This window comes from Neovison vison, chromosome 2, assembly GCF_020171115.1.
Source record: "Neovison vison isolate M4711 chromosome 2, ASM_NN_V1, whole genome shotgun sequence".
Classification (NCBI taxonomy): domain Eukaryota; kingdom Metazoa; phylum Chordata; class Mammalia; order Carnivora; family Mustelidae; genus Neogale; species Neogale vison.
Window position 1 is genome coordinate 58,044,732 of NC_058092.1, and position 23,854 is coordinate 58,068,585.

At 33.1% G+C, this 23,854-nt stretch overlaps 1 protein-coding gene across 5 annotated transcripts in view; it reads left to right on the forward strand.

Annotated features, from left to right (window-relative positions):
• Nucleotides 1-23,854, forward strand: part of LRRC7 (leucine rich repeat containing 7) — a 562,518-nt gene that overhangs the window by 290,566 nt on the left and 248,098 nt on the right. For all 5 annotated transcript variants that reach the window (XM_044238453.1, XM_044238449.1, XM_044238451.1 and 2 more), the window contains exons 6-7: nt 1,213-1,302; nt 4,301-4,357. In XM_044238453.1, coding sequence (XP_044094388.1) covers nt 1,213-1,302; nt 4,301-4,357 — 147 coding nt within the window. The remainder of the gene's footprint in view (nt 1-1,212; nt 1,303-4,300; nt 4,358-23,854) is intronic.

The following is a 23,854-nucleotide window of genomic DNA, read 5'->3' on the forward strand; positions in this document are numbered from 1 at the left end:
TTCAAGGTACTGCTTGTGAGATACACATGTATTCTTTTAGATATATAACTTTTCATAACAAAAGATTGGGCATAGGAAGAGAAACCACAGTATCCCAGAAGGAGGAGGAGGGGAAATAGGAAAAAGGTATACCAGAAGCCAAGACAGAGAGAACATTGGTGACAACTGTTACTAGGCAGTGCTGGATACAAAATGAAATGGAGTTAATGGAATTGGGACTTAAGAGGTCATTGGAGGCTTTGGTGAGTGCAGTTTCAGTAATAGAGTTGGGATAGATGCCAGAAAACAATGGTTTGAGGAGTAATGAAGAGCAGTGGGTATAGGCAAGTCTTTAAATAATTTTGTCAGTAAACTCAAGGAGGGAGGTAGGCTGTAATTTGAGAGGAAGACAAATTCGAACATTATTTAGGGGTATTTTGTAAAAGACCATAGTAGTGTCTAGACCACTGAAAAAGGCATTTAAAAATGTTTAAATTATAGGAAAAATTTAAATATTCTAATAAGTCTCCAGGAAAATTGAGTTAAATCTTTTTGGTGAAAAATACTTAAATATTTCAAATAATTGTTTCATCCAGCTTGTAAATTTTCACAAAGGATATTTCTTTCAACTCTTTTAATGACTCAAAGCATTTCAGGTTCTGTGTAGTCAGAGTTTCAATGTTCTTGGTCATTTTTGTGGAAAATTAATTGAACAAATTTGAATTGCAGTGTATATGAATTATTACTTAGGGGGTCAGAATACTTATCCCTTCCTCTTGGGCAGTTTTAGTCATCATTGCAAAAAGTATAGAAACATGTTAATGATTTCATGAAAGAGTAAGTAGATACCCTTGCCTGACTATAAATATGAATATTCTGTTGAGAAAGAATATTAAATTTAAAATTACAAAACATGGCATACAACTTGAAATTTCTATAAAAAATATCTCACTGGTGTGCATAAGGTTAGGGCAACAGTAGGAGATGATGTCGCTGTGACACAAATCTCCACATAGGAGAACAGTGTGGAGGTGGATGAATGCCATTTATTTCAAAAACAAGCAAAATTTTCAAGCTGTAACAACATGCTCAATAAATTCTTCCATTACTATGATACCAAAGGAGAATTGAAAAATGTATTACACTTTTATTTTCTCTCCTTAGAGATATATATTTTTGTTCTGTTTCTATGGCAACATCGATGCAGAGACTAAACCTTTAACTCCTTTCTAGACTCCCCGATGGCTTCACGCAGCTTCTAAATCTGACCCAGCTCTACCTGAATGACGCCTTTCTTGAATTTCTTCCAGCTAATTTTGGAAGGTAAGAATACAAAATTTAAATGACGAAATTTTATTTCACTTTAGATGAGTAGTTACCAGCGCTAGTAGTTGAGGCTTCAAAGGTAAAAATTATGATTAAAGACTCATTATTATTCATTAAGTGAGACAATGTTACTTAATGAAACATTTTCCAAAATGAAGTAAAATTTGGTTTTTGCATGTCACTAATAATCAAATAAATTCCAGGTGAATCGAAGAATTAAATATACAAAAAATAATGTCAGAGGTAATCTGGAAAAAATGCACATGAATATGTATGGCTCTTGGGTTGGGAAATACCTCTATAGTTTAGAAACAAAGGAAATTACAATAAGTGGGTAGATAGACTTGAGTACATAAATACATTTAAAATAAAATAATATCAGAAAATATTTTTAAATTAAGGGAAAACAATAAACTGGGAAAACATTTCCACTATATATGAAAGCAAATTATATCCTTAAGATATAAAGAACTCTTATAAATGAGTAAGATAAGGTTCTCATTAGAAAAGAAATGAGTAAATGACATCCACAAGGAATTCCTGGTTAAATGTACAAACTGGTAGTGAATACATGAAGAGTTTATCCTCACAAACAATAAAAATAATATGAATTAAAATGATAAAGAACTTTATGTTCTAACATATTACAAAAATTCCTTATACAGTACAAGGAAAAAAGGTAGTCTCACACAACTGATGGAATTTCAGAATGTTATGACTTTCATGCATAACAGTGTGTTTTAAAAGATTTGAAAATATTTACAACTACTGCCTTTGTAATTTATTTCTAGAAATGTATGATATCCTTATCAGATACTACGCTAAGATTTATAAACAAGGATATTTGTCATTATTTACAATATGAAAAAAAGTGGAAACACAAATCAGTCCAGGAGATTAGTTGAGTATATTATGGTACCTCCATGATAATGTATGTCAATTTATAATCTGGTTTAGGGAAATATTTTTTAATTCCAATAAGTTATATTTAGGAGCATATTATAATAAAATATATAAATTATATTTCACCAATTTGAATATAATATATGAGTGAGATAAGACTGTTTCCTTGTTATTTTCATCTTCATATTTTTCAATATTTTCCAGGTATTTTTCAATGAACTATTTTTTATATATAAAAGATACATCTTAAAAATTAAGACATTTTAAATTTATCATCAACTGTGTTTTTCTAAGTGATCACTTTTGAAATTGTTCAAGGAATAAATTGGGTAATAACTCAATACCTATCTGTTGGTGTTATGAAGAGCTCAGTAGAATAATTAAGTCTAACATGTAGCAGCTCATTTTATATGCAGAGAGTATGTCAACATTTCCCAAGTTCCATTACTTTTGCAGATCATGATATCATACCACATATGAACACCATCTAGTTAGATGGTTTTTAAAATTCACAGATCTTCAAAAGAGCATTTGCCGAGTTTCCAAATGAATTGGCACTTCAACATTTGTTCATATAAACTGTCATTTTTTTTCTGGTAGTGACTGTAACAATACAAAATCTTTTGAATTATCAAATCAGAGAATATTTATCACCATAGACCATACTTCTTTGTCTTAAATTTTTCTCAGTTCTCTTTTAGTGGTCCTAATGTCAAGGAAGATATTTGGCCAAATAGAAAACATAGTACCAAAACCATCTGGAATTAGAATTTAATTTTGTGTAAATTGTATGCCAAGATATGCTCTACTTTAGTCTACTAAAGTCTACTTTAAGACTTAAGTCTAATTTAAAGACTAAAGTCTACTTTAGTCTACCATGCCCTATTATAGTCTAAAAAGATTTTTAACCTTCAGCTGGAGAATTATTAAATTTCCTTCCAAAATGTGAGATTTGGTGCCCCTAAAAGCCAAAGTAGGTCACAAAGTAACTTCATACCAGTACAGATATTGAGAAGAGTTGAGACATACTGATGTTTAAGAAACCCATTTTACTAACAATATACCCATGCTCTGAATAACTGAATCATTTTATTTCATATAGAAATTAAAAGCTTTAAAATTAAAATTAAATTAGAAACTTGGTCATAGTCAAAACACAAAGAAAAGAGGAAGAGACCTAGATGAATATCTAAAAGCCAACTAAATGTGGGAGAAATAGTTCAAATACTGAAATATTCCCCAAACACCAAGAATTCAGAGAATCCAATTAATATTTGTTCTTTTTTAAAAGATTTTATTTATTTATTTGAGAGAGAAAGAGATAGAGAGAGCATAAGCTGGGGGAGAGGGAGAAGCAGCCCCCTGACCAGGGAGCCAAATGCGGGGCTCTATCCCAGGACCCTGGGATCATGACCTGAGCTGAAGGCAGATACTTAACCAACTGAGCCACCCAGGCGCCCCTAACAGTTGTTCTAACGGTCGCCTCAACAGAATACAACTTAAAGCTCAGTTATAGACATTTTAACAATAGTGTGTCTCACACCATAGAGCTTAACAGGTAGGTAAGTGTGAGACGTAGGAACCTAAATAGGAGGGTTTGTTAATGCACCAGAGTCACAGTGATAGAATATGACAGTCTGGATTTCACCCAGATTCATCTGACCACAAAGCTCAAGCTTTTAACTAGTGTACTATATTATTAGCTTTACAAGTTCACTTAGAGTCTCTTGAGGGAGAGTATTGCCATATTCCAGTGAACACAGGACCTAGTATTAAGTAGATATTAAAGAATCTGTTACCTACAATTAAACAACAGTGTATATATTTTTATAAAACATGAAATTTAGATCACTTGGACCCAATGATCTCTTTGCATGATCTTTATTTTTAGTAAACCAGTATTTGTCATTGTCCAATGTTGATGCAACCCTACTCATAATCGATCTGTATATATAATTCTTTAAAGTCTGTAACCATGCTATGGAAAGTTCAGACATAGTTATTTGGATAATGCAATGATTACTGACTTTCTCATAGGAATATTGTTTTATACAGAAATATTAAGGAGCAATTTTTTTATTCACTTTTACAGACTTGTCAAATTGCGGATCTTGGAGTTAAGAGAAAATCATTTGAAAACTCTACCAAAGTAAGTGACTGTGTATTTTGTAAATTTTGAATTGTGACTTTAAGTAGTAGGAAAAAAAAGGACTATTTTTATTTTGGCTGTGCTTAGCCATTTTGATTGAGTTAATTTTTCTACATTTTTCCTAGAGCCTGAAAAGCACAGTACACTATAAGATTAATATTAGGTAAGAATATATTGTGCTTTATAAAACTGTGTAATTACAAGTCAATGCAGGCAGAATCCATTTAAGGTTCTTCTCATAGCGGAACATGAACACCAGGAAGTTACTGCATTGAAACTTATGAAACTGACATTTTTATAGCTGAAAACAATCAGCAGTTTCAAAAGGTTCAATCTAATCACTTGCTAATTCTTCAAGTTAATTTATGGACTGTGATAGCTTTCAATTTTTAAATCAAGAATATGAAAAAACATTTCATAAAAGTGATTAAAATTTTTCTAAAGATCCAAAATGGTCTGTCAGAAATTTTATACATTCTTTCAAACTATTTTTTTTTACTAGTCTATTTAAAATTTGGTTTATATAAAAGCACAGGATATTTTTATGGGAAAAGTAATCCTCCAAATTGTATGCAATGTTTAGTTTAACAAAATACTTTGCTTCATCCTGCCTTGCCTTATTCATGTCTAATAATAGAATTTTGTCTTGTACAGAAAAAAACATTATTGAAAGTCAAAAATTATTTAAAATGGGGAATTTTTTACCCAAATAAATCAAAAGGACTTGTATATGTTACAATTAAATTATTGAAAGTACTATACTGCTATTATTACCCTCCTACAGTATTGCAGAAAGTGATGTACAGTGATTAATTTTCCAACATATAAACAGGACTTTAAGAACTTTCTACTGCAGGACCAAAACTCAGTTTTTTTAATCCTTTCCCTAAGCTAACTAGACTGAATTTCACTGATTTTTAACCAAAATATCAATACAAACCTTAAAATACATTCATATATGATATTATATATGAAAATTCTTTCAATGCAATATTAAAGTTTTAATAATGATATGATTTCATTTTAAAAATATAGAGATAAAACATCTATTAATTCCCCCATAAGTGGAAGACAAAGAGAGAACATGAAAAGGAAGAGATGTCTCCAAACCTGGACACCCTGCAATTTTGAGTAGCTTTTCTCTAAGCCAAAGCATTATACAATATAGGTCTAATGGAGGGCACCTCTCCCAGGTTGGGGTTAAACAATGATGGGATTATGGTTGAGAGTGTTACTTGTTTGGCAGTAATCTTCTGCAAATGCCGCTAGTTGCTAACATTGCCATCCGTAATACTTTAGATGTCTACATTTAAAATAGAATGGATATATGGCTAAGTAGAAACCAAATCGCAGACAGTAAAAGAACAGTTGTCCCCTTCATCTAAATGTATACGTTTAGATCAAGGAGAAAATATGAGTATGTGGAGGAAAATCTTTTCCCGTCTGCTTTCAAATAATAGTTTTGATGTAAGTATAAAATAAATCTGACACAGATTGTCAGGTTTTTAAATATATATGTATTTCTAAATGGAAATTTTAAATACAAATTAAAAACTGACCATATATTGATAATAAGCACTTAATATGAGGTAGTTGTGTTAACAGTTCATAGTAAGGAGTAATGATGCTCATAGCTGGTGCAAGGGCATTCTGTAGGATTTTAAATTGTGGCACACTATCAAATAGAATAAAAATACTAGACTATTAACTATTATATTTATAGTTAATATAATAATAAAGTTAATATCATATATAGTTATATAATATATGGTTATATATTATATATAATATATAGCTATATACTATAATACATATATAGTTAATATAATATAATAATTATATTAACTATGTCTGACATTAAAAAAACATTGTAGAGATGTGTAGAAATGGCACTGGGTCTCCTTGGCAGACCGTTATGCATGCATAAGTTGTATTGTTATTTTAGTTTTGCATTTAAAAAAATCATTTTCAAAGTTATATCTGATCTAGTCTGCTATTTTTTAACTTATCGACAATAATCTAAACAACCAAGGCCATGAATAAAATACAGAGAATATATTTTAGCTTTGCTGTCTATATGATGAGAATTGCATAAAGTTTTGTCTTGAATAAAAATAAACGTTTCAATATATTAAATATAACACCTTCTAATCACCAATCTAAACCTCTAACTAAGAGAAATGTGAGAGCTTTCTACTATCCTTTATTTTTTTACTTCCAAAGAAAATAAAGGAAAAATGTCGTTTTAGGAACAACGATTTTAGTTTGGTAATGATTACTCCAACAAGAGATAGCTCATGCTTTCCTTAGAGATATAAACAAGATGCTAAGTTTTTATATTGCATCCTCAGTGATTTTCTCTTCTTTTCATTTTGTCTTAAAACTCAATCTGTGAAAAATGTGAAAATGTGTAAGAATTATAATATAACCTACATTAAAATGTGTATCCTTTAAATAAACTAATATTTTGACATAACAACATAGTTTGATATATGCAGATTCTAGGACAAATTCTTTTTGTTACTACATACAAGTTACTATTATAAACTGTTTCTTTATGATCATTCTTCTAGGTATATGAATGAGTGGGAAAATTAAATTTCTCAGATACACATTTGCCTAAAAATCCCTGAAACAGTAGGTCTTGCTTATGTGTAATAATTGAAGATATTGAACATCTGAAAAAAAAATAAGCAAAAAGTAAACTTCTAGATTTCACAGTATAATTGTTCTCATAGCAGAATTATCTCCTAAATTACATTTTTTGAGGGGAAGCAAAAAAAATGAGTTTTTCCCATTTTGGAGTTTTTACACAACCTATTTGTCTATCTAGAACTCTCTCACCAAAAATTTTTGCATGGCTAGACTTTACTTATGATTTATATCTTTCTTCAGATCTTACCTCTTCAGAGTACATCGCATAAGTTTGCCCCTTCTTAGCCTTTATGCCATTCCACTATTCCTTTTGATTTCGTTCATATAATTTATGGTTCTCTAAATTGTTTTGACTCTTTGTTTACTTGGAGATGATCTCCTCAGGAGAACACAAGTTCTGTTATGAAGACTTTTTTTTCTCTGTTTGGCTACTGCTGGGTTTCCAGTGCCTAAAACAGCATCTGGTAAATAGTTAATAATAAATAAATAAGAATGCCAATATATTGATTCACAATTAGAAGTATCTGTTATATGACCCGGACATTTTGTGTCACTTGATTACTTTTCTCCATTGAAAATTATAAGAAATATCTACTATTTTAATCAGATGAGTCTATCAATAGCTGATAGCTGAGCTTAGGTCTTTAAACCTACACGTAACAAACACACACGCACACACTTGCTCCCTCTGGTGGTTTTAAGTTACACGTAATAGCTAAGGCACATCAAGGGAGGAAAATAATTTCAAATTAAGGAAATTAATATTTATAACAACTAAAGAAACTCCAAAAGTAGTGTAACATTTCTTTGCCTTTGCTATTAAAATGTTATACATTTAGTCAAGAAACATAATATTCATAAGATAAAAATGAGAGGAGAGAACAGTATATTTAAATGAAATTCAGGAGGTGCCTGGCTAGCTCCGTCAGTTAGACATCCAACTCTCCGTTTTGGCTCAGGTCATGATCTCAAGGTGTGAGATTGAGTCCTGCATGGGATTCCATCTCAGCACAGAATCTGCTAGAGAGTCTCTCTCTCTCCGTCTCCTTCTACCCCTCCCTACCATGCAATCTCCCTCTCTCTATATATAAATAAATACATCTTAAAAAAAAAAAAGGAAATGAAATTTAGGAATTATTTAGGAAGTAATCTAACAGCACATAAATAGTGATAATGGTAAGTTTAACTTTTAAATAAAAATGCCCCATGTCTGTGAGAATGCCTTAAAGACCCACATACAACATACATATAACTATTCATAAATGGCATTGAAATATATACCTTATCTGAAATTCTCTAAGACAGAAGATCCCTTGAGTTATAAATCTAAATTAAAACCAGAGCTACATTAAAGCATTATTAAATGAGAGACATTAGATTAGGAAAGTCAAGAAAAGACTAAGGGGTTATTTCATACTGAAGAGACATTATAACTAAAGGCAGTAATTCTGAATTGTTTCTTTTGCTACTAAAAAAAATTATTGGGACAATCAGTCCACTTGCATGGAATCCAAGGATTAGATGGTAGCCAAGTAGCAATGCAAATTTCCTAATTTGGATAGTTGTGGTTTGATTTGGTTGGAGAATATTATTGTCTGTAGGAAACAAACACTGAAATATTTGGAAATGATGGGGTACCAGGATTGCAATTTATTCTCAAATAGTTCAGAAAAATTTTTGGTATGATACTTTGGAACTTGAAATTTTATGCTTGTTTTAACATAAAAATTTATTTTAAAAAGCTGTTTTAAGATAAAAACCTTTTCAAATAAAAAGAAACACTATTGCCTTGGAGAAAATGATCAGCGTCATTCTTGAACTACATGTATATATTGAGGACAAGGGGAGAGTTTTATTTATGTACTAAAATGACTCTATTAAAAATGAACATTTTAGGGATAAAGCTTCTCCATATATGGTATTTTCCAACCTGAATGGTAATAAATACTCTATAATTATCAGTCAAATTTGTATTCATTTGCAAATACATGTTTTCAGTTGTCATGTATGTTCATTTTTCTTTTTAAGTAAGATTATAGGCAGATTAGAAAAATATAATGTACTTGTCACATTTTCTCTTTTAAAAGGTCTCTTCCTTTGTTATCTATTTTACTGACAGTTATCACTGTCAGAATAATGAAGAAAAAGTCATAAAATAATATGCTTTCCGACTGGACAGGTGTGACTAAATCATTTTCTATTCTCATTTCAGTATGCTTTTAATAAATTATCTCAATCGGCATTACTGTACAAGTTGTTTCAATGAAATACATCAATAGGTTCCTTAGCGCTATTGTAACAAAAAATTCCATTGTCAGGCACAGCTTACAGAATAGCTTTTTGATGTTTCTATTAACTCTGTTTTTGTGACTATAGTACATAACTGAATAAAATGTATTTTTATCATTATATTACCTTATGCTATTAGGAATGTGTATCAATTTATAAGGCATGCTGTTTTGTTAAACACATGGTACCATCCCATTCCAGGTGATCTTTATCAAAAGTGACATAATGACAAGCTAATGAACCAAGGGTAACCATATTAGTGACCTCTGGCTTTAGAGAGTTGCATTTAGAACAAGGTATTTTCTTTATTCTTCTCCCCTGTTCTTGTATCTTAAAATAAAATGAAATGAGTAATAATTATGACATTCTATACTTAGAAGCATTCTATAAATTATGACACATTATAGCAATGCAATTATAAGAGTCCCTTCTAAAATATCAAGCACACTTTCCAAGATTTACCAAAGGAAAGGCTGTGAGCTCTCTGTCTTCTGAACTAATCTGTACTTCTGTTTAGCCTTATACTCTTGATGTAAATTTAAGATTTAGAATATTATGATTAGCTAAGGTTATGTCAAGTCCAGTCAAGAGCTAGGGAGAGGGCACAAAGGGCAAATAAAACCATGGAACCAAATCATTTTTTGTGTTTCAGAGTATTTCAATTAACAGCCACTCTAATCCTTAATGAGTAACTTTACCAAAAGATGAAAACTGCCTGGTATAATAGTGACATTGGAAGTGGTATGGCTTCAGTTTCATAAGAGCTTGGGGCTTAGTCTCTCATAGAATAATTAGCCTATATGTGGTTCTATTTCACCCGAGAAAAGCCATATGTACTGTAATAGGTATATATGTTATAGTCAGACAAACCTGGGTTTCTGTTCAAGCCCTTGCTGCTTGTTGTTTATGGATTATCTAACTTCTAAGAACTTCAGTGTCATCATTTTTAAAGAATGCTCAGTGGTCATTACCTCCATTAAACTGGAAAATATGTTTTGGGTAAACAGTTGATGAAATGAGTCTTGTGATCATTTAAAACTAGAGACATATTTAAACAAAAGTAGCTATATCATGGCACTTAGAAAACTTGAGTGTATTTAAAAAATACATAAAATATATACTTTTTATTTTGTGTCATAACAATCTCTTTATTAGAAAGGGAATAGTGCTTTTTTTAATTTACTTTAAAACAAATTCTTAAAAATTACATGTGATGCTAATATGTCTTTCTTATTTTTCAAGCAGTACAATAATGGAACCCATATAAATGATTTAATAAAGTATATAAATATATATAATATATATAAATATATAAGTAAATAAAGTATATATACTTTAATAAAGTATATAAAAACTTTAAATATTTAGTTATTAATTCTTAAAGACTTTTTTTCTTTTTAAGATTTCTAAAATTTTAAAAGTGGGTAAATTGAACTCAAATGGTAAAAGACACAAGAAAAAAATTAACAAAACTCTCAAAAAGCACCATGAGCAACAAATCCACTATTTATGACTTCCTGTACTTATAAATCCATATTTGTAAATTCAAGCCATTTAATATGGATGATTGCTTCTTGCTTTATGGATAAATGTAGTGTCTTTCCTAAAGATATGTTCTGAACATCATAGGCCAAGTATTGATCTTGGTTTCAGAATCTTGGGCCAAAAAATTACACAAAGACACAAAAGACCTAGCTCACAGATCTATCCTTATGGTCTCAGATATTACCTCTGTGGTGGTGAATTGTAAATATTTACATGAATTCCAACTCCACATTCTAATAGCCAGTTCTGAAATGGAATTTTCACCAATATCAAAACCAAAATTATCTTTATCTCTCTCTTCCACGCATCACTTGATAGCAAAGCCAAACCAAACCAACCAAAACAAAACAGAAATCCCAGCTTTTTAATTAGATGCTGCCTAATAACAATACCATCCACCTGATTACAGAAATTAGAAAATTCAGTCCTTTTTTTCCTGTCTTACTGTCCCCAGATCCACTGGCCATCAACTTATTTCACACGTAAGAACTCTTTCCTTCGTTCTGTCACTGCCTAACTTGAGGTCCTTAGTATTACTTGACTTAGCCTCCAATAACTCCTTCTTCCTCTTATCTCCCCCACTGGAATTCATCTCCTGTTGTTAGTGCTTCCTTACTAAAACACACCATGATAAGTGTCAGTTTAAAAGCTCACATGATTGCTCACAGATTACAGAAGAAAAATATGTCAAGACCTTTCTTGGTTTGGAATCAACATTTCTAATGTCGTTAACTCTCAACATTACCATCCCACAGGATCTCTCTGCTACATCCAGTATACAATGCACCTTTGTATTTCCAAGCATTTCTTGGAGTCTTCCCCTTTTCTGTCTGAAAAATTCCAAATCAAATCATCCCTAATTTTCCCATTACTTTCACTGTGAAATTAGCCATAGATTCTGCATTTCTGCTTAGAAAATCTGCTAGAGATTTTCCAAGGCAAAGTTTTCACAGAAATTTTGATCTGATTATAGTTTGACTCAAAAACCTTATAATGAGCTTCAATTCTGGGGCACCTGGGTGGCTCAGTGGGTGAAGCCTCTGCCTTTGGCTCAGGTCATGATCACAGGGTACTGGGATTAAGACGCACATCGGGCTGTCTGCTCAGCGGGGAGCCTGCTTCTCCCTCTCTCTCTGCCTGCCTTCTTGGGATATCTCTCCCTCTGTCAAATAAATAAATAAAATGTTTAAAAAAAAAAAAAAAAAAAAGAAGCTTCAATTCCATAGTCCAGCTATCAAGTAAGCAATGCTAAGCAATATGCTTTTCTTTCCCAATTACAAATTTTGTAATGACATACAGTCTCAACAACAAGGGACATTCAAATTGTGCCAGTGAATTGATCTTCGCTATGGCCCTTTTACAGTATTCTAGTAAGTGCAAAACAAAACTGAACTTTGGGAGATAGCTTTTACTCCAGCCTTTAAAAAGATTTCCTTGTCACCCGCGTTTTGATTTTTACATCTAAAGTGGATCCTTGATGAGTAAATAACAAACCATAGTTGGCTCGATAAGACCAATAAGACAGATGAAATGTATCTAGCTCTTTATAGATTTTTTTGCTTTCTTTATGTTTCCACTCTCCTACTCAAGTCAGGGTTAATTCAGGTCTTTCGGTATGCAAAATAGATCCTTAAAAAGCTTGATTTTCTGCTGAACAGACACAAGAGAAATATTTCTGAGTTGCTATGTCTTCCACAGTTTCTATGACATTTAAGTTCAGTGCCTGAGCAATATTAAAAATAAAAATTCACATAAGATATTAACTTCATGACATTAACTTCCTTGAATGTATGTTTTATATATTTTTTAGTAATATAAGATTTTAGTTGTCCTTTTATGGCTTTTAATAATTATTATTTCTTCTTTTCCAAACTTAGTGTTCCATTGTATTTAGTTTTATATTACTTATCCTCAAAAAGATCCCAAAACTTTATTTAACAGAAATGTACTTATATTCATTTTTTCTTTATATTTAAACTTTATTCAATACGTTAAAAAGACTTGTGTTAACATTTACCACATAATTAATAAACTTAAAAGGTATAAAATAAATGCCCTATAATTTTATAAGGAAGATTAGAAATAAAATAAATCAGATTAAAATGATAAGACTCTTACTTACCGAGCATTAGTATTCAGATTTATGTTCGTTCTAAAAAAATAGGATAGAAAATATTATGCTACATGAGTTAAAAGGTAAGAATAATACATTTGGGGAGCACCTAGTTGGCTGAGTTGGCTGAGGTCTAACTCTTGGTTTCTGATCAGTTCAAGATCTCATGGGTCCTGAGATCAAGCATTGCATGGAGCTTTGAGTTTAATGGAGAGTCTGCTTGAGAGTTCTCTCCCTCTGTCCCTCTCCCCACTCATGTGCATGTGCTTTCTCTTTAAAATAAATTTTTGGGAGCACCTGGGTGGCTCAGTGGGTTAAAGCCTCTGCCCTCAGCTCCGGTCGTGATCCCAGGGTGCTGGGATTGAGCCCCACATGGGGCTCTCTGCTCAGCAGGGGGCCTGCTTCCCTTCCTCTCTCTCTGCTTGCCTCTCTGCCTACTTGTGATCTCTGTCTGTTGAATAAATAAATAAAAATCTTTTTAAATTAAATAAATAAATTTTTAAAAAAGAATACATTTTCCACTAAGAAATGTTCAGTAGCAATTTAGATAAATGAATGAATTTATGTGTTTTAATTATGTTAAAATGCTATGAAGAGTATTGATTCTTCTGTTTACAATGAAACAATTCTAAGTTAAACAAATTTCTAAAAGGGAAAACTTTGAATATATCATGAAATTTTCAGAAGCAAAAGAAAAGGCATTTCTTATCCTAAATAGAATCATAAAAAGCATCTCTTTAATTATTATATCCAACTAAGTGGATATGCATTTTAAAATATATACTTTATTTTTATGAAAGAAAGATCTCATACCTGAAGGCTCTATTTAGAGGAAAACATAAAATTTAAAACCTTTGGCTTTCTGTTACTTGCACAGTAACATGCAAACCACTCAATGTAGCATTCAAGACCCTTTGCAGTCTGACCCCTACCTTCCCTCCAAACACTCCCTGCTTAAGTCTCTAAATAAGACTTTCAGATTTGTGCTTCTGCACATTTACTGGTATGTTCTCACTTTATATAATGAACAAGTCAGTTTAAAAATAATCTTAATTAAATACGCATGTATCTAATATGTGCCAGACACTATTGTAGGTGCTAGAGGATATAACAATGAGTAATAGAGAAAATGAACAATAGATTCTCTATTCTTCAATACTTTCAAGTCTGATGGAGGGAGACAATAAACACAATTAAGAAATAAGATAAGTAACTGCTTTAAAGAAAATGGGATGTTTTTATAGAAAGTGTTTGCGTTTAAGGGATTTATATTTAATTGGTGGATTGTTGCTTTTGGGTTTTTGTTTTATTTGTTTATTGGTTAGGCTGGTTGGGAAAGACCTTTGTAAAAAAAGGTGGCATTTTGTACTTAAATTTGAATAACGAAAATGATTCAAAGTTCTAGAGGAAAAGTAAAAACAAACCAAACCAGCAGGCATAAAAGCACTTGTGATGGGAGTAAACCCAATGTATCTTGAGTATAAAAACTCCAGTGTAGCTGGAACATAGTGAGCACGGAGTGAAGGAGTATGAGATGAGATTAGAGTCAGGTGGAGCAAAATTATAAAGTGCCTTGTGAGTCATGTTTGAAAATTAGGATTATAGAGGCACCTGGGTGGCTCAGTGGGTTAAAGCCTCTGCCTTCGGCTCAGGTCATGATCCCAGGGTCCTGGGATAGAGTCCCACAACAGGCTCTCTGCTCAGCGGGGAGCCTGCCCACCCCCACCCCCACCCCCGGCCTGCCTCTCTGCTTACTTGTGATCTCTGTCTGTCAAATAAATAAATAAAATCTTAAAAAAAATAAGATTATATTCTAATTGAAATAGAAAGCCATTTGAGGATTTGAGCAAGAGAGACGTGTGATTTGATTGAAGCTTTACAAAGATCACACTTTACAAAGTATGGCAGTTCTTCAGAGAAGGGGTTTTAGGTGGACAAAATGAAAGAAGGACACCAATTAAGAAATGATTGCAATAGGAAAGATAAAAAATAATGATGGCCTTGTCTAGAATTATATCTGTAAAAATGGTGAATGGTCAAATTTGAGAGCCATTTGGAGAGAAGAGCCTTACTGATAGAAAGAATTTGTGGTCAGAGCAAAAAATAGGAATGAAGAAAAATTCCCAAAGATTGGGTTTGACTAACAGGATGGATAGTGGCAAAATTTTCTCATACAGAGACAATTCAAAGAGGAGCAGATAAAGGGAATCAGAAATTGGATATTGGCAGTGGGAAGTTTGAGATGCCTATTAGACAATCAAGTGTAGGCAGTTGGGTACATAAATCACATGCTAAGGAAGACAGAGATGCAACTATAAGAGTTTTCATTGCATGAGAATATTTAAAATTCAGACACTGGTTGAAGTAATCAAGGAAGAGAATATAGAAAAGAGAGGAGAACACAGAACTGAATCTCGAACACTTTAACTTTTATAGTTTAAGCATGGAAAATAACCCTACCAAAGAACCTCAGAGTGAACAACCAGAGAGTTAAGAAGGAAATTAAATGCGAGAAGTACGCAGATGTCTAAAAGGGGAAGAGAGGAGTCAATTGTATCACCACTTAGAGGTCAAGTAAAATTGGAATAGAAAACTAGGCATTGGGGGCGCCTGGGTGGCTCAGTGGGTTAAGCCGCTGCCTTCGGCTCAGGTCATGATCTCAGGGTCCTGGGATCGAGTCCCGCATCGGGCTCTCTTCTCAGCAGGGAGCCTGCTTCCCTCTCTCTCTCTCTGCCTGCCTCTCCATCTACTTGTGATTTCTCTCTGTCAAATAAATAAATAAAATCTTAAAAAAAAAAAAAAAGAAAACTAGGCATTGGCATTAGCGAGATTTAGATCATTGATAAGAGCTATTTCAGTAATGCATTATGTGAAGCCTCATTGGAGTGGTTTAGGAGAGAATAGGGATTAACAAAAAGAGATGACAATTACAGACAATTCCTTCAAGGAGTTTAGTTGCAGAATGGAACAGTAAAAAGCCAGCAGTAACTGGATTGAGATATGGTGTCATGGAAAGGATTTTTAAGATAGGTAATGTCAAAGCATATTTGCAAATATGTAGTAAAAAGAGAGTAAAAAGTAAAAAGAGTAAAAGTAAAAAGAGAGAAAACAAAGGTGCAGGAGAGAAGAGAAACAATTATAAGACCAAATGCTTGAGGAGGTGAGGGAATGGGATGGAGAGCACAAGTGAGTGATGTAGCTATAGAAGCAAAAATCCTTCTATTGTGGAAACATAAAGGTCCTAAAGAAAATGGATATAAACATAGAATTGCTGGCTTGGGAAAAGAAAAATAAGAACATTCTCAATTAACTGCTTTGATTTTCTCTATGAAATATGAAGAAAAGCTATCCCCTAAGAGTGAATAGGAAATGTTGGAGATTTGAGGGGATGCGAGAAAGTGTGAAAGGGTAGTTGGCTTATAGAATGGGAAAGCAAATATACAAGGGTGATGTCATAGAATCATCTGGCGGTGTTGACTGTCAATTTGAAATTTAAAGTTATATATTTGAAGGAAATCCATTCAGCAAGGTTGAGCAGTCTTCTTCAGAAAGTCAGATACTTTGCTGCAGGCACCGCAGGAAACATCTGACGGTTTTGCCAGGTACTCCCAGTGGAGAAGGAGAGGAGAAAGGGAACTCACGGCTAATGATAAGAGAGTGTTGAGGATCAGGGACTATAGAATCTCAGAGAAAGAATAGAGGTGGGCGAGGATGTGAAACAGAAGGGAATGTTTATTTGTTCTTCTCTTTTTTCAAATACAATCAAAATTAATCTTTAAAATACAATCCTAGGGGTGCCTGTGTGGCTTAGTCACTAATGTGTGCCTTAGGCTCTGGTCATGATCCCAGGGTCCTGGGATTGAGCCCCGCATCCAGCTCCCTGCTCCGCAGGAAACTGCTTCTCCCTCTCCCACTTCCTCTGCTGTGTTCCCTCTCTTGCTGTGTCTCTCTGTCAAAGAAATCAATAAAATCTTTCAAAAAATAATAAAATAAAATCCTATGCCACTTTTTCTAGCAAGTATCTTTGAACACTTAAAGCACAAGTAGTTATTCCTTACTCTTCACTACCATAGCATTGTGTACGTTCCTCTGTAATAGCCTTTATCACATTATATTGCACTTGTCTAAGAAAGGAGTGCTTCAGTGCCTAGAATGGTGCCAAGCACTTGGTGGGCGCCTGGCGAATACCTGATTGGTTATAAGGACCAGAAATGAATAGAAACTTAATGTCTGCAGTGTTTTTTTATTAAGTAATCTGCACATTGCGGCTGGCTCTTGATTATTGAAAACAACTCTCACATAATGCACACTATTTTTCTTTTTTCTCATTTTGCTTGTGTACCCTTTCATCATTCCACTCATCCTTAGCCTTGAAAAAGAGTGCGTTCCAGATGTCAAATTGGTATTGCTATTTTTTTGTTTCTTTAAAAAATGATGGCAATTTAAAGACATGGCTTAAATTGACACTATTAGTTATACAAGGAGTTTATTTTCTTGTGTTAGTGTAATACGTTATTTATTTCCACTGAAAAAATAAATATCAACTCTGGGGGGCACCTGGGAGGCTCAGTCCGTTAAGGGACTGCCATCAGCTCAGGTCATGATCCCAGAGGCCCAGGATCCAGTCCCACATCAGGTTCCCCACTCAGCAGAGTCTGCTGCTCCCTCTGACCCTCCTCTTCTTATGCTCTTTCTCTCTCTCACTCTCTCTCCCAAATAAATAAACTTTAAAAAAAAAAAAAGGAAGAAAAAGAAATATCAACTCTGAGTATGATCTTTGATTGTATTTCCTTATAAGAAAATTTATTATAATACTTTTTTATGGAATGAATTTCCATAGCATTATGTAAAATGAAAATGTATTCTAAAGAAAGAAATAATGAAGGCACAGTGTATTGTGAGGCAATATGGCCTCTTCTAAATTGCCAAATGTTATTGCCAGGGAAGCAAACCATTTAAAACATTTCGTATCTGAATATTTAAATGCAATTATAATTTGCGACAGACACATTTCACCAAAGTTTCAGTGGCCTACTAAATGCAATGTTTACAAAATCTTTAAATCATGCAAGATACCCAAATGCAACTACTGCACATCCCCTTGAAGAGAGCTGATATCACGAAAAATAAAAACAAAACAAAAACCACTAATAGATGAAACACAGTGTGTTCCATTACTGTGTTGAAGGAACCATTATTTAGTGGTTTGTGATCTATCTGGAATTGTAAAACAAGCCATGTTTTTATGGAATTGTCTTCTACTTGAATTATTAAGAAGTTACCTCTTATGTTCTTCTCTAGGATTTTCTGATGGATTCCTGCCTCACATTGAGGTCTTTTATCCATTTCGAGTTTATCTTTGTGTATGATGTAAGAGAATGGTCAAGTTTCATTCTTCTACACATAGCTGTCCAATTTTCCCAGCACTATTTATTGAAGAGACTGTCTTTTTTCCACTATATGTATTTTTTTCCTGCTTTGTTGGAGATTATTTGACCATAGAATTGAGGGTCCATATCTGGCTCTCTCATCTGTTCCTCTGGTCTATGTGTCTGTTTTTGTGTCAGTACCATGCTGTCTTGGTGATCACAACTTTGGAGTAAAGCTTGAAATCAGGCGACATGATGCCCCCAGTTTTGTTTTTCTTTTTAAACATTTCCTTATCAATTCGGGGTCTCTTCTGATTCCATACAAATTTTAGGATTGTTCGCTCCAGCTCTTTGAAAAATGCCAGTGGAATTTTGATCAGAATGGCATTGAAAGTGTAGATTACTCTAGGCAGTATAGACATTTTAACAATGTTTATTCTTCTGATCCATGAGCATAGAACTACCAACTATTTTTTTCTTTTAGATATAATTCCTAATAGAAAATTTTGCATTTAAAATAAGTATTTGAATTGTCATAAGAAGTACGCTGAAAGAGTCTAATCTAAGATGAAGGTTGAACTAAAACCTGGCAAACTGGGACAAAGTAGATAAGAAATATAAACTCAGTTGATTTGAGCAATGGATAGCTATTACCATTTACAGTAGCAATGAAAAACCTGGAATTCTTGCTTCAGTTGTAATTCAGTAATTTACATAATATTTTGTATATTCTTTATTAAATATAATGATTAACATTCCATATTGGTTTATAAGTCAAGTATACTTCTTTATAAAACCTAGCAGACATTCCATTTAACTTTCCTTGGAAAGATGATACAAAATCCCAATAAATAAATTGATTATGTTTGCTATCTCTACTCCACCCGCAAAATAAATTTTTAAATGAGTAAATCAACATAGTTTTGTTTTAACTCTAGCCTGTTTATAAGTTGGGACTTTGGATATAATTGTAACAAGGATAATAAACTCTCCTAAGTTTCTTCCATTGGTTTCTTTTTTCCATCTGTATTTTAAGATAGCAATACATACTGACTTTTTAATCTGTAATTACCAGACAAGGAAGATGAAATAGGAATATGAATTTTTTCATATATCATAAACTATTTTTTAACCATCATTTTTGGGATGACCCGGTATAGTGGGAATCCAGAAATCCTTGGTAAATTCACAGAGAATAAAGTTATTTCTTCATAAGTATGCATTAAAAAATAATTAATGCAGTGCCTCTGGGTGGCTCAATTGGTTAAGCATCAGCTTTTGGCTCAGGTCATGATCCTGGGGTCCTCGGATCAAGCCCGTATCAGGCTCCCTGCTCAGTGGGGAATCTGCTTTTCCCTCTCCCTCTGCCCCTCCTCCCCACTCAGGCTTTTTCTCTATAATAAAAATAAAATATTTTTTAAAAAATTACTGTTTTGAAAAACAAGTAGCTTTAGATGAGCTATTCCAACAGTTTTAATGGTAAAATCAAAAATCTTTTAAAATCAAATGTAAATTTTCAAAATATACTCATTTTTTTAAAAACCAGACGTTCTCTTGATTTTTTTTTTTTTTTAAGTTTACAAAATCAAATCTGGGTTCTTTTTCCTTAACTCACCCTCAGGAACAGGAAAAACACCGTGGCCAAGTGGAGGAGACTTGGACTTCAAAGTGGGCAAACATGAATTCAAATCTCTTTCATGACTTAGTATGTGTGTCCATTAGAGCGAATGATTTACCCTCTTTGAACTTCAGTTTCCTATATGTATCATGTACTTAGGCATTATACATAATGTAATATGTATGCTATAACCAAAGTGTTTGCACATAGTTGATGCACACTAAATGAAAGTGCTTCTTAGGCTTCAGAAGGAAGAAACAGAAATGAAGCCAAGAGAAACTTCTCACAGGGAATCAAATATCACAGTATTCTTTGCTCAAGATAAAAAGAAATTCAGAGCGAAGGGGGCCATACCCACCTAAGCTACACCAGTATTACCATGCCGGATCATTCCTGGTGTTCTCTTTTCTCTTTTCCCTTTCATCCTCTGACAGGGCTTCTGGATTCTAAGTTTACTTATTCAGCTCCTGCTTGGTCTGTTGTATGTCCCAGTGGTAGCCACATAGCAGGAGCTGGGTAATGACTGCTCAGGAAGCCAAAGCACTGATAATAAAATCACCCCCTCTGGCCCACTAACCTCAAGTCATAAGGTATTTCTGCTAAACTGCTATGGCACAAGTGTCCATTTTGCATTTCCTGAGTTATCTGACCTCTTGTTCTTTGGGAACTCTTCTCTGAATCTTTATATTTATTGTAGTAACCTCTTCAGTATGGTTCACTTCCTGGTATGAAGTTGAACAACTGATCAGTAATTGTTAAATAAACGAGGAAACAAATGTCATTTGTTTTCACAGAACACATATTTTAACCTGGAACCAGAAGTCCTAGTGATACACCTACAACATAATACAACCAGAGAGTATTTGTCAGTGTTCCCCTATACTCCACACTCCAAATCAGACAGCATGTGTCTCATAGTCTCATACTGACACCTGCAAACTCAACCAGACCAAAAAGTAATCAACCAACTCCTTGAGTAGATCTATGGGTCAATAATGTGACTGAAGAAAGATGTGTTTATTTGTAGAAATAATGTTTGAAAATTTTCAAATTATTGTTTTTGGTTCACTCGGTGGATAATGAAGATCTGTGGACTTACATACTGCTAATACTGATACATGTTGTGATACTTTTTTTTTTTTTTTTTTTAGATTTTATTTGTTTATTTGACAGAGAGAGATCACAAGTAGGCAGGCAGGCAGAGAGAGAGAGGGGATGAAGAGGCTCCCTGCTGAGCAGAGAGCCCCATGGGGGACTCGATCCCAGGACCCTGAGATCATGACCGGAGCCGAAGGCAGAGGCTTAACCCACTGAGCCACCCAGGCATCCCCTGTTGTGACACTTTTAAGGTTAAATATTCAGCTCTCTTTGTGATTTCTGTGCTTAAGTGATAGTAAGTATAATAGCATGTTTTATGTCAGGTTTAAGATCTATCATGTTTTCAAACTTTTTTTGTCTTAAAAATACAATGTAATTACTTGAAAATGAAATCATTACTTGAAATGAAATCATGAAGGGGGCACCTGGGTGGCTCAGTATGTTAAGCCACTGCCTTTGGCTCAGGTCATGGTCTCAGGGTCCTGGGATCGAGTCCCGCATCAGGCTCTCTGCTCAGCAGGGAGCCTGCTTCCCTTCCTCTCTCTCTCTGCCTGCCTCTCTGCCTACTTGTGATCTCTCTCTGTCAAATAAATAAATAAAAATCTTTTAAAAAAATGAAATGAAATCATGAAAATCATATAGAAATAAATTCAAAACCTTCATTTAGATTTATATCTGGCTAATTTAGAAACGTTGTTCTTAGAATGCTGTGGCACATGAAAACCCCATCAACATTTCACAAGCATGCCAAATGATTAACATATAAATGTTATTTTTGCCTTGATCAAATGTTCTTATAATTATGGCAGTGAATGTCAGGCAGAATATTGTCCTGACTGGGGACTCTGACAGTGGGTGGAATGGGGTATAAGTTCTGTCAATAAGAGGATAGACATATAGTCAGACAAGCCAGTACCAAAAGAAGATGGTATGCCTGCTGAGACAAGTGATAATTTTTCTTCTGGATATATTCTAATTCAAGTAAAAGCAATAAAGTCTTATTCAAAGAGGGAAAAATGCTTAAGGATGAATAAGGAAAAATATTATGGATGCTTTCATAAACATAGTGTGATATTGTTACACTCTTATAGTTATTGCTTTGAATTATTCCTGACTTGTTTAATGTTTCCATGAAACTTTTAATATGCTCAAAGCATGCCACCATAGCTTATAGTGTGAGAAAACCTATAGAGAATACAGAAAAAACACAAACAAATGTAACATAGTCCATTTAAATTTATGAAAATTTAAGAAGTGGTTCTGTATGTTTGACTTCAGAATCCAATTCTTAAAAAAAAAGAATCCAATTCTTTCCTACTGCAACTATTGCTTGGTGAGTCTTCCTATGAGACAATTTCAATAAACGATCACTGGTAGTAAGGAAAACATTTAGCAAAGATCCCTTTTCCTGATTGTGTGACACAGAAAGAATAGTTATTAAAATGATAATCCTGCTCCATTATAGCTTTGAAGATAACTTACTATTATTTTTTTAAAGGGAGACTATAATTTTTTTAGTGTAACCACAAAACTCAGTTTAGTTGAATTTCTATGTTGACATCCAACAAAGGACCCCTTAACACAGAAATGAGAAAGGTTAAACTTGGATTGTATTGTATTCCAATCAAGTGCTCAATTGAAAATGGCACTAACAATCAAGGGCAAACTTTATAAAGATCTGGAAAGGATGAAGTTTAAGGAAGTGGTTTTTGCAACTATAAAGTGACTTTAAACCCTATGGAACTGATCAGGAAATAAATGTCACTATTCACAAGAAAAATAAGCTCCACTGTCCCCCCCTCCCCAAAAACATTTGCTGGGTCAACCCAAACCCAAATCCACTGCTTCATGTATAACCCATAATATTGCATGTTTCTGCAGAGAGTGTCTGTTTATAACGTCTATGTATATGAGAATTACATTAGTAAATGTATCAGAATTGATTTCTGATCATTTCAAACAATTAGATGCAGACAAATTTAAATACTTTTTAATTTGCAGACAACAAATCCATTGTGATTCTTGCATTATCCAGATTAAAGTTTATCCTTTAGCTTTTCTAACATATTATACTAATATTACATATCTATATAGTAGATTTACTATATATATAAAACTGTCATTATTATATTAATTATAATCCCCAAATCCAATACTCTATTAAATGACAACTAATCTGAATATTCTGTCTTCTCTTTTCATTTAGTACAAGTTTTTTTTTATAAGTTGAGCCAGGAATTTTTCTTCCTTTTTTTTTTTTTTTTTTCTGTGGTGGTATTTAAGGTTAACAAATTCTTATATTAAGTCTCTTTCTTTTGACAAGGTAAATTAATCACTTTTGGGGAAGCATTTCTTAGTTAAATTATAAAAGCTTAAATTTTGTCAGTGTTTCTTTAAATGTAATGATTTTGTTAAGAGCTAGCAAAGTTGAGAAAGGAACGAGGGCTCCAAAACAGCACAGAAAGATTTTCTAAACTGACAAATACAATCAATAATTTTGACCCATTTTTAAATCAACAAAAAACTTGCCTAGAGAATTATATTTCAATAAGATGTGTTAATATTTGAAGAAACTATTAATCTTCTTTTAGTAATAAATTAAATTGAGCTAAATGATGTGAGTAAACATTTATACTGAATGTATTTATTTCGTAGTCATAAGCTATTGTCAACTTACAAGCTCATTTCTCTTTTTTCCAATGTTTCCCACAGTTCACAAAATTTAATTCACCATTCTATTTCTCTTTTATTTTTCTTTCTTCATGCAGACATTGATTCTCTGATAAGAGGCTTTTTGGGATTTTTTTCAT